Source organism: Electrona antarctica, assembly GCF_951216825.1.
Source record: "Electrona antarctica genome assembly, chromosome: 10".
Taxonomy (NCBI): Eukaryota; Metazoa; Chordata; class Actinopteri; order Myctophiformes; family Myctophidae; genus Electrona; species Electrona antarctica.
The window spans coordinates 26,571,600-26,582,655 of NC_136791.1; the positions used below are offsets into that span (position 1 = coordinate 26,571,600).

The 11,056-nt window shown below is 46.7% G+C and overlaps 2 protein-coding genes across 2 annotated transcripts in view; both read right to left on the reverse strand.

The window, feature by feature from the left end:
- Window positions 1-9,273, reverse strand: part of stpg4 (sperm-tail PG-rich repeat containing 4) — a gene marked incomplete at its 3' end in the record, with an annotated part of 9,452 nt that extends 179 nt beyond the window's left edge. Inside the window, exons 1-6 of the mRNA XM_079511877.1 lie at window positions 9,199-9,273; window positions 8,692-8,751; window positions 7,951-8,208; window positions 6,895-6,959; window positions 5,342-5,390; window positions 944-1,048 (exon numbers count right to left, since the gene is read on the reverse strand). Coding sequence (XP_079368003.1) covers window positions 944-1,048; window positions 5,342-5,390; window positions 6,895-6,959; window positions 7,951-8,208; window positions 8,692-8,751; window positions 9,199-9,231 — 570 coding nt within the window. The 5' untranslated portion in view covers window positions 9,232-9,273. The remainder of the gene's footprint in view (window positions 1-943; window positions 1,049-5,341; window positions 5,391-6,894; window positions 6,960-7,950; window positions 8,209-8,691; window positions 8,752-9,198) is intronic.
- LOC306930557 (homeobox protein Nkx-2.5-like) overlaps window positions 1-11,056 on the reverse strand; it is a gene marked incomplete at its 5' end in the record, with an annotated part of 401,119 nt that overhangs the window by 168,933 nt on the left and 221,130 nt on the right. The window lies entirely within an intron of this gene.

Consider the following 11,056-nt stretch of genomic DNA (forward strand, 5'->3'; position numbering starts at 1 on the left):
CGCACGCACGCACGCACGCACGCACGCACGCACGCACGCACACACACACACACACACACACACACCAGTATCATGTCAGTATCATGGTCAGTATCATGTCAGTATCATGGTCAGTATCATGGTCAGTATCATAGTCATTGGTCAGTATCATGTCAGTATCATGTCAGTATCATGGTCAGTATCATGTCATTATCATGGTCAGTATCATGTCAGTATCATGTCAGTATCATGGTCAGTATCATGTCAGTATCATGGTCAGTATCATGTCAGTATCATGTCAGTATCATGGTCAGTATCATGTCAGTATCATGGTCAGTATCATGTCAGTATCATGGTCAGTATCATGTCAGTATCATGGTCAGTATCATAACACTAAAATAATAATGATAATGTATACTATATCATTTTCTTCTGCATGTGTAAATGAGTCCACCCTGGCCTGCTGTGCAGAGGACAGGAAATAATGTGAGGTGCTTTACTCACTGAGGACACACTGTGGAGACGTGGCACGGTGAGGTGTTTTACTCACTGAGGACACACTGTGGAGACGTGGCACAGTGAGGTGCTTTACTCACTGAGCCCACGCTGTGGAGACGTGGCACAGTGAGGTGCTTTACTCACTGAGCCCACGCTGTGGAGACGTGGCACAGTGAGGTGCTTTACTCACTGAGGACACACTGTGGAGACGTGGCACAGTGAGGTGCTTTACTCACTGAGCCCACGCTGTGGAGACGTGGCACAGTGAGGTGCTTTACTCACTGAGCCCACGCTGTGGAGACGTGGCACAGTGAGGTGCTTTACTCACTGAGCCCACGCTGTGGAGACGTGGCACAGTGAGGTGTTTTACTCACTGAGCCCACGCTGTGGAGACGTGGCACAGTGAGGTGTTTTACTCACTGAGGACACGCTGTGGAGACGTGGCACAGTGAGGTGTTTTACTCACTGAGGACACGCTGTGGAGACGTGGCACGGTGGATCTGAAGCATGAAGTGATGCCTCTGGCTGGAACCGTCTGCAGGTTGTATTGGCCAGGCGCAGGTCCCTCCCTCTGAGGTGGAGAGAACCATTGATTGGTTGGTTTGATTGATTGGTTGATTGATTTATTGATTGATTGATGATTTATGATCTGGATCATATCGTTTTACTCCTCCTACCATAATAATCCAGAGGTGAGACCATTTATAAATTATATAATTGAGGCATTCAGCAGACGCTCAAGTCCAAAGTGCAAGGTTGGAGTAGCACTCATCTCTCAACTCAGTCTCTCTGTCTCTATCTCTCTCTCCTTTGGACTGTCTAACCCCCCCCCCCCCCCTGCTCTCTGTTGGCCTGTTTATCTTGCTCAGCCTCTTACTTCTCTGCTTCTGGCTATCTTCTCCCTCCCTCGCAGTTTTTTTTCCATTTCTCTGTGAGATGTTTTATTAAAGAACAGTCAGATGTTTTATTGAACAACATCAAAACTCTCTCTCTCTCTCTGTCTCTGTATCCGTTTCTCTCTTCCTGTGTCTATGTGAGCCTCTCACATAGACACAGCTTCTCCCTCTCTCTTTCTGTCACACACACACACACACACACACACACACACACACACACACACACACACACAGACAGACAGACACGCATGCACGCACGCACGCACGCACGCACGCACGCACGCACGCACGCACGCACGCACGCACGCACGCACGCTGCACGCACGCACACATCACACACAAACGTGCACACAAACGTGCACACACACGCTCTCTCTCCTTCTCTCTCTCTCTCTCTCTCTCTCTCTCCTTCTCTCTCTCTCTCTCTCTCTCTCTCTCTCTCTCTACACCACCTTGCCTTTCACTTCTCCTTTATTCCCACCCACTAAAACACATTCTGGTCACCGGCAGCGAGCTGTGCAAAAATAGCTCACGCGGCCGCCCCCTCCCTCTGCTGCTCCACAGTCCACAGACATGGCCGCCCCTCCCTCTGCTGCTCACAGTCCACAGACATGGCCGCCCCTCCCTCTGCTGCTCACAGTCCACAGACACGGCCGCCCCCTCCCTCTGCTGCTCCACAGTCCACAGACACGGCCGCTCCCTCTGCTGCTCACAGTCCACAGACACGGCCGCCCCCTCCCTCTGCTGCTCCACAGTCCACAGACACGGCCGCCCCACAGTCCACAGACACGGCCGCCCCTCCCTCTGCTGGTCCACAGACACGGCCGCCCCTCCCTCTGCTGCTCCACAGTCCACAGACACGGCCGCCCCACAGTCCACAGACACGGCTGCCCCTCCCTCGCCCCTCCCTCGCCCCTCCCTCTGCTGGTCCACAGACACGGCCGCCCCTCCCTCTGCTGCTCCACAGTCCACAGACATCAAATCTCTGCTCTCTCATGTCCCCAAACACATGCAGGCCAACCTCCTCCTATATGTTCATAATAATGTTCAGCCGCTCTCTTTGATTCATAAACAAAATGGAGAGCGAAAGAGAGGACAGAGAGAGAGGGGGGGAGAGAAACAATTAAGGAGGTCTCCTTTCCTCTCTCCTCTGGTGGTTGCTGTTACCATTACATGCCATCCGGTTACTTGATCCCGGTGGCTGCAGGTTCACTTGATCCTTCTTCTCGTGCATTGGCCTGCGCATGGCCCTATACACGGCTCCCTCCCTGGCACTGCCCGCGTCCAGCCAGTGGTGCTAATGCAGGTGTATTTCACAGGAACCGTTGGGGAGAAATTCTCTTACAGCCTCGATCGTCTCTCAGCGGTATGTGTGCGTGCGTGCGTGCGTGTGTGCGTGCGTGCCCGTGTTTTTGCATGTGTGTGACTTTGAGCCAAGGCACCTGGCCTAGTTTCTGATTTCAGCGCAGCACGCTAGCACAATTCTCCCTGTGTGGCATGGATAACTGGCACATGCTTACAGAATGTCTGCTAAACCCTTCACCTTTGAACTTTCATTCATTATGGGGCATCGTTGGGGCCGTGCTGCAGCGAGCGCCTCCATTTATATGGATCAGCGCTAGCCTGGGGGCCCGAAAGTGCTGCAGCTTCCATTCTATTCTAGACTCCAGGTGAATGCAGTTTACCTACACAGTATGTGAGAGAACTATAGCAGGACTATTTAAAACATCTGCAGCAGCATAGCACTGTTGCTAGAGATGGAGTATTCAGTATGTCGTCATGATGCCAGCCATACTCAAGTTCTCCATCAACTTGACCTGTTCGCGTCAACCACTTTCAAGCTTGAGTCCCTGTTTTGGGCATGTCATGGTAAGTGGAAATGTACTCATAATTTCAGAAATCCTGTTATTGAATGAACAAAACTGTTCTTGTGTCGTCATGTATTTTTCTCCTCAGTGGGTTGACCAATTGATCTGAAATTGCATGTGGGCATTGACTATTATTGGCATTAATACGCAGAAAGTGGAAGTCCATTCTTAACCTCAAATCAAAGCTGCTTATTCGGATTTTCACCACAGGCTGTGCCGTCACGGTCCCAACTCGGATGGACGGTGGGTAGAAATGACATTTCAAACATTTTGAAAATAGCAAATCTACAACCTGCAACATTGTGGATCAGCTATTTTCGATCTGTGACCATAAATATAACTCGTCCAATGTCGCCTTTAGCTGGGAATGAGTTAAGTGCTTAACTAAGCCAAACAACCATGGACAGCCAACTGAGCACAGTTCAATTCAGAGGGTTTGGGGCACAATGCAATGCAATCCAAGCACAATGCGCAAATCTAGGACACATAACGGCCTTGGGATAGAGAAATTAAGTCAAATCTGAATAAATACATCTGAGAAGATAGAGGAAAAAAAGATTCTCTTTGTTGCATTTTCAAGTGCCTTCGGTCCTCTTTTCGATATGTGAAAATCAATTTCATAACATATGAGTTCAGAGAGCACACAGATCCGGCAGAGTCCTTTCCCATCGGCGGTGCGGCTTTAAATAAGGACAGCCTAACTAGTCCAAGTACAAAACCATTAGGACACGTCTCCACCTTTGACCTACTTGTGTCTGTCCAGCCTCCCCTCTTTACATCAGGTCAGGTCAGCTGTCTATAGGCTCGGCGGGAAAGCCCTCAGTACCATCACTACAGGGATTTGTTTAGCCACTTAACCTTTGACAATAAACCTGTGTCGGACTCATCGCGACACCATAGTAGAAAGGGGAAAACTGCTCCCAACTCCGCGGTGATAACACCCCCGGGATTTCTTAGCACTTTTCCTTCTCTGTCAACACCCAGCAGCTGCAGGCACGGCTCAAATGTCCGCCAGCTTCCACCACGGACACACAGTCAGAGGGGGGTGCAGCAGGCTGCAAACCACACCGTGCAATGCGACACAAACATGACTTGTCAGTCAGTGCAGTGCCATAATAGGCGCTCGGGCCGGGGCAGATGATGTAATCCAATAACCTCTGGGGGTGCTCTTTTCTTCGACAGTAACAGTTGTCACCACCAGGGATTTAGGCTACTGCGCCCCCATACTTCACTTCGAGTTCACTAAAATATGTCCCATAATGCAAATCGCCACAGAGCCCGGGTGACACGATGTGTCCATGCTTGGAAAATGGCAGGAAAATAATAGGAAGGAGCAGGATGGGGGTTTTACTATTTTGGAATCTGTCTCACAATTGGAAGCATCGTAAAGCGACGTGACACATTGTGAGCTTGTACATTTTCAAAACATTTTTTATAGATTTGAAAACTTGAAATGAGACCTTCTGCATAATGAGTATACCGAATTTTGAATTCTGTACTTTTATTTGTAACAGAGTAATGCTATACATTGCAGAATTAATACTTCTACTTAATACTTCTACTTAAGTAAAACATTACTGTATACTTTTTCCACCACTGCATAACTGATGCACCGTGGCTTCTCTGGCCAAAAGATACTGGGAGGGTAGTCTCTCGTGACAGACTGTTGGCTCACACAATGTTACAATGCTTCCGCCTAACAGTCTGTACTTCGGAAGTGCAGGAAACGTACAGAAAAAAATAAAATAAAGCGGATGCTGTTTTTTATAAATGTGTAGGAAATTGTATTGCCTGCCTCCAGACTTTAGTGGGAGATTGAAATTATAGATACTAACGTCTCTCTGTTCATGTGCAAGTAAGTTCTGATTTCCCACTGCAAACTTTTGTAGTTTAGTATAGCTTCAATGTCATTAGCCAAATGTTTAAGTACTTCTCGCTGAGTATAGCTTTGCTGTTATTTCCAGAGTCGCTTCCCCAACGCTGGTTATGGGGGCTTGTTGTAACCAAAACCCTATCTGAAAGTACATTGTAATTAAGCCTTTTCTTTCTGTGGGCAATGGAAAGAATGGTCATAATAACCGCCGGTGACTAGATACTCACCGGCAGAAAGCTGATACGCCGCGGTACGACAGACCGAAACATCACATGCCTGCCAGGAGAGAAAAGAGGGAAAGAGAGAGAGAGGGAGAGAGAGAGAGAGAGAGAGAGAGAGAGAGAGAGAGAGAGAGAGAGAGAGAGAGAGAGAGAGAGAGAATGAATGAATGAATGAATGAATGAATGAATGAATGAATGAATGAAAAAAATAAAGAAAGAAAGAACAGTGTTAATTTATTCATTTGTAAAAATGAATAAATGTATTCATTTGTAAAAAATGTAAATGTGACTGTACAAATGTAACCTCAGGATTGTGCGTGTGTGCGTGTGTGCGTGTGGGGTAGTGTTGTATGAAGAGGGACGACTGACTGCGATCAAGGGATGATTCACAGGCAGCCTGCTATAGGCTTCATGAGATTCAAGATGGTCTGAGGCCTCATTCACACGTACCAAACACCAATCAAGCAATGTTTGGTCGTTTTTTTTGTTTTTTTGGGCCACCACAATGCTTTTCCAATGGGAGTCACATGGTTTGATCAAACATTTGTGTTTGATCGCTGATTGCTGATTCCTCCCCCCTCATCAAACAAAAATGTTTGGTCAAACCATGTGACTCCCATTGAAAATGAATTGGAGCAGCAATCAAAAAGCAATCAGGCATCACACACGGACCGAACATTTGTTGTGTAGGTGTGAACTAGGCCTGAGAGGGAGTGAGAGTATGGGATTGATGGGTGGATGGATGGATGGATGGGTGGGTGGGTGGGTGGATGGATGGATGGATGGATGGATGGATGGATGGATGGATGGATGGATGGGTGGATGGATGGATGGGTGGATGGATGGATGGATGGATGGATGGATGGATGGGTGGATGGATGGATGGATGGATGGATGGGTGGATGGATGGATGGATGGATGGATGGGTGGGTGGGTGGATGGATGGGTGGATGCATGGGTGGGTGGGTGGATGGGTGGATGCGTGGGTGGGTGGATGGGTGGATGGATGGATGGATGGATGGATGGGTGGGTGGGTGGATGGATGGATGGGTGGGTGGATGGATGGATGGATGGATGGATGGATGGATGGATGGATGGGTGGGTGGGTGGGTGGGTGGATGGATGGGTGGATGCATGGGTGGGTGGGTGGATGGGTGGATGCGTGGGTGGGTGGATGGATGGATGGATGGATGGGTGGATGGATGGATGGATGGATGGATGGATGGATGGGTGGGTGGGTGGATGGATGGATGGATGGATGGATGGATGGATGGATGGATGGATGGATGGATGGATGGGTGGGTGGGTGGGTGGGTGGGTGGGTGGGTGGGTGGATGGATGGATGGATGCGTGGGTGGGTGGATGGGTGGATGGGTGGATGGATGGATGGATGGATGGGTGGATGGATGGATGGATGGATGCATGGGTGGGTGGGTGGATGGGTGGATGGGTGGATGGGTGGATGGATGGATGGATGGATGGATGGATGTGTGGGTGGGTGGGTGGGTGGGTGGGTGGGTGGATGGATGGATGGATGGATGGATGGATTGAAGGCTTACTTGCAGTGGGTCTTATCCACTGGTTTCTCCGTCACGTTGTACTCGCAGGGTGAAACGTTGACATCCTAAACATAGGCACATATTATACACAAAAAATGTGTTTCCAATAGTTACGTTTTCTTTCTTTTTTGTATTATTCTCAGCCGTTTTATAAGCCCATGCCTGCCTGGAACAGAATTGTGAGCATTGTATCTTGTGTAGGTGTCACAAAACATGTCATTACAGGGTCAAAAGCACAATCAAAACATAACATTTAAATGAACAGTAGCCCGCACTAATTACATCCTTTATGCTTTGAACAATTTAACATGCATGACACGCTCTTTTCTGTTACAAGAGACAGGAACACGGGAGGCTATAAACACAATCCTGCTTTAACACCTTTAATCTGCAGGAATCACTATTTTGGGCATGTAATTTTATAGGAACAACTCTTCAAAACAAATAGCAGATCCACAGCCTCAGAACGTGTCACAACTGGCTATACTCTTGCCATATTTGCAGGACACCATTGTACGATACACATAGCTTTAAGTCAGTGGTTTTCAACCAGTAGTCCTTGAGGGGGTTCCAGGTGGTCACCAGCTAAATGAGGTGGAGTTGGTAACCAAACCCTTATAGATCTTTAACTCTTGACAGTGTAAAATGAAACCAAATGGTTACGCTTATGGGTCCATTTGGTTTCATTTTACGCTCTCAAGAGTTAGATTTTTGTTAAACACCTGCATTACTTAATTTACAAGATGTCTACAGAATTAGAAATGACAAAATAATTATGTTGATCAACGTTTGCCTGTTATCTCTCCTATGGTATACCAACATCAATACGGCATGGACAAAATCTTATCCAATGACAACTAAATATTGTCTTGGGTCTGAGAGGGTAAATTTCATCAAATGGTGGTCTGTGGCTCAAATGTCGAATAAATAATGGGCCTTGATATGAAAATGGTTGAAACCCACTGCTTTAAGTGGTTTAACCTGACTGTTGTTTGCGACGTTAAAAACCAAAAAAGAAACAAATAACAACCAATGCGGTACTAGATAGACACCCACCTTGTCCCTGACGCCCAGGGTGAAGTTGTCAGGGCGGGGTTGGTTCTTGAAGGAGTACGAGGCCTGGCGCCTTAGGACCTCCTGGATTGAGTCGGTGTAGCCGTACACACCGGGTAACAGTAGGTCCCCCTTTCGCACGCCATGAGTCGGGGCTGTCCTCCTGCCCGGGCCCTTAAATCCATAAGTCTTCCTCACTGGGTTCAGGCTGTCTTCCTCGATGAAGTCTCGGATGTGGTATTGACCTGGGATGGGCGTGTCCTGGACAGCAGGCGAGACGAGGACAAATGAGCAGCGAATAATGTGTTACCTTGTACCGGAGGGAGATAGTGTGTTCTGCTTTTGGGGGTTTTGAAGGGTTGTCATCTTTTGAGGGGCGCCAGGCTGGCGCCCCTCAAAGAAAGAGAGAGGTGATGATGATGATGATGATGATGGTAAGTCATGATGCAACTACATTACTCTGCTTGAAACACTGTTTATCAGGGACCCAGATAATCTCATCTATATTATAATATCATATTTAAAGGAGAGAGTGCAGTCTCGATGAGGACAACAGCTCCTAAAATACACAAATTCTTTGCAGATGCACACAGGCTGATTGTTATTTCCTGATATAAGGGAAAGGTACAAGTTCAAGGGGAAAGTACTGCCTCTGAAACAACATGGGCCACCGCTTTTGGGCTGAACCGAAGCAGAACCAGAAAGGCTATAGGAACCCCTGTCCAATCCAGCACAAAAACCTACTTTTAACGTTGCTAGCCACCATCTTCCTCGACCACAAACGTCTGCTTGATGACTGGCCTCCTGTAAAAAATAAAAAATAATACAAAAAATAAACATCAAGACATTCGATGAGTTTACAAATGTTCAGGGTGTGGTTCTTCATTCACATTGCATAGGCATTCAGATAGCCTTAAGCCCTATTCATACAGTTTTAGGTAATAAGGTGACCACCGGTGGTTAGTAAAAACAGAGAGATGAGTTTGGGTGAGCGGTGAGTCGCTTACCACTGGGGTGTGATGTCATATTGTAGTTTTCGGTGGTCACCTTATCACCTAAAACTGGCGTATATGAATAGGCCTTAAGCCCTTAACTCGTTGTTATGAGACAAAGATGAGACACTACTAGAGGCTATGTCCTCAAATTTCTGGTTGTTCACGACGTGTGGACTCAAGCTTCTGTCTGTCTCTCACATTCCTCACACAAAAAACGATTATGCAGGCCATTGTTTATCTTTGTAGATCCCCTTACCTTCTCTGTTCTTCTATCTGCATTCCTGGACATGTCACTGCCTTCAGAGGTGTCTTTGTTTTTCCATGCGGCCGTATCCTTGCACCGCTGCAATCTGCTGTCCACGGTGCTCGACTGGGCAGATCCAGTGACACCTGACCACCAATAAACTGTGACTGTTACTATAGTAGCGAGCGACTCCGCTATCGATCAATTTTTCAACAAGCTGGCCTGGAAAGAGGGCTAAATTTAGACTCACCAACCAGGGCGAGGTTTAGGAAGGTGATTTTGAGGAAGTTACTATTGTGGGTATCAAGGTACACTATACCTTAGGCCTAATATACAGTTAATTTGCTGGGGATATGTCACATATTTTGTCTTATGTCATGTGTAACAGTTTACAATTATAATTGTCAGGGATGTATAGCCTACCGCAAAGCATTGTGTAAGCCAGGTAGAACAACTACTGTCACAAAGTTACAATGTAGGTCATGACAATACAGGTCTATAATTAATATCACGACTCCTCCCTACTGTATGACTGACAATGCCATGTCTGGACATGTCTTATGTCTTTGCCAAGAGAAACTATTTCAGAAATGAACCTGCATGCTTCTACTGTAGCTCTTGACATACGAATAGTCCCTCAGAAGGCATGCACAACTATGACAAAGACATACAGTATAGCATACAACATACACATGCATGTGCACACAGCGCACGCACGCGCGCGCGTGCGCACACACACACACACACACACACACACACACACACACACACACACACACACACTGTGTCAGCAGAGCAACGGAGGACCGTCACCTAAAGACTGATTTATTCTTAGTTCCGCGCTGGTGTCTCACACCAAAAATAGCCGATCTACAAGTTCACAATGCATCGCAGCTTGAGCATTGTGAGATAGTAGATCTGCTGTTTTCTGTGCTGCTCGACACAGCGCACAACCAAATCAGGCATAAGCCAGCTAAAATCTCTCTCTGGGAGCAATTTTTTTTTTAACATTCAGCCCTGTTGCTAGGCTACATGGAACATATGATTCGGATGAGCCAAGATTTCATGTTTACATTGCTTGTCAAGGAACTCCCATGTGACACTATATAGAGTGCATATGAAGACACACACACACACACACACACACACACACACACACACACACACACACACACACACACACACACACACTGTCTGATGTCTCGTTGTTAACCTTGAACCTTGAATCGTTGAGGTCCAAACATTTCCAACAGCTTCAATTGGACAGAATTAAAGAATAAACATCAATATTGCCAAAGTTTAAAGTTAAGATTGATAATTGATACATTCAACTTTCACCCTAGCGTGTGTGTGTGTGTGTGTGTGTGTGTGTGGGGGGGGGGGGTTGCTGCATATTCACCCAGGGGTCCTCTACTGCAGTGGATCAGTAGTTGATGTGAATCCCGGAGAACTCGCCAGTTTACCGACTCGCCGACGGTTTAGTGCATTTTAGTTTTACTTCACCTTCATTTAAATTGCATTGAATTGAGAGAGAGAGGATAGTTGTTTAGAGTTTACACTAGATGAAGTAGGAATGCTAAAAGTTTAAACACCAAAGTACCGAAACAATGTAATTCATTAGTAAACAATATCCAGAATTGGTAGGCCTACTATCATTGGTATTCACATACTCAATCTTTTATCATTGAATAGCTGATAATTTAATTGCACAAAATAATTTGATCACTTTGAAAATTAACTATAACATCTGTGGGGTTGACATACTACACTGATGAAGACAGCATGTTAGCATAACGATGAAGACATTGATGAAGAATTTTCGCTGCGGCGAGTTGGTAAACTGGCGAGTTCTCCGGATACCGTTGATGTG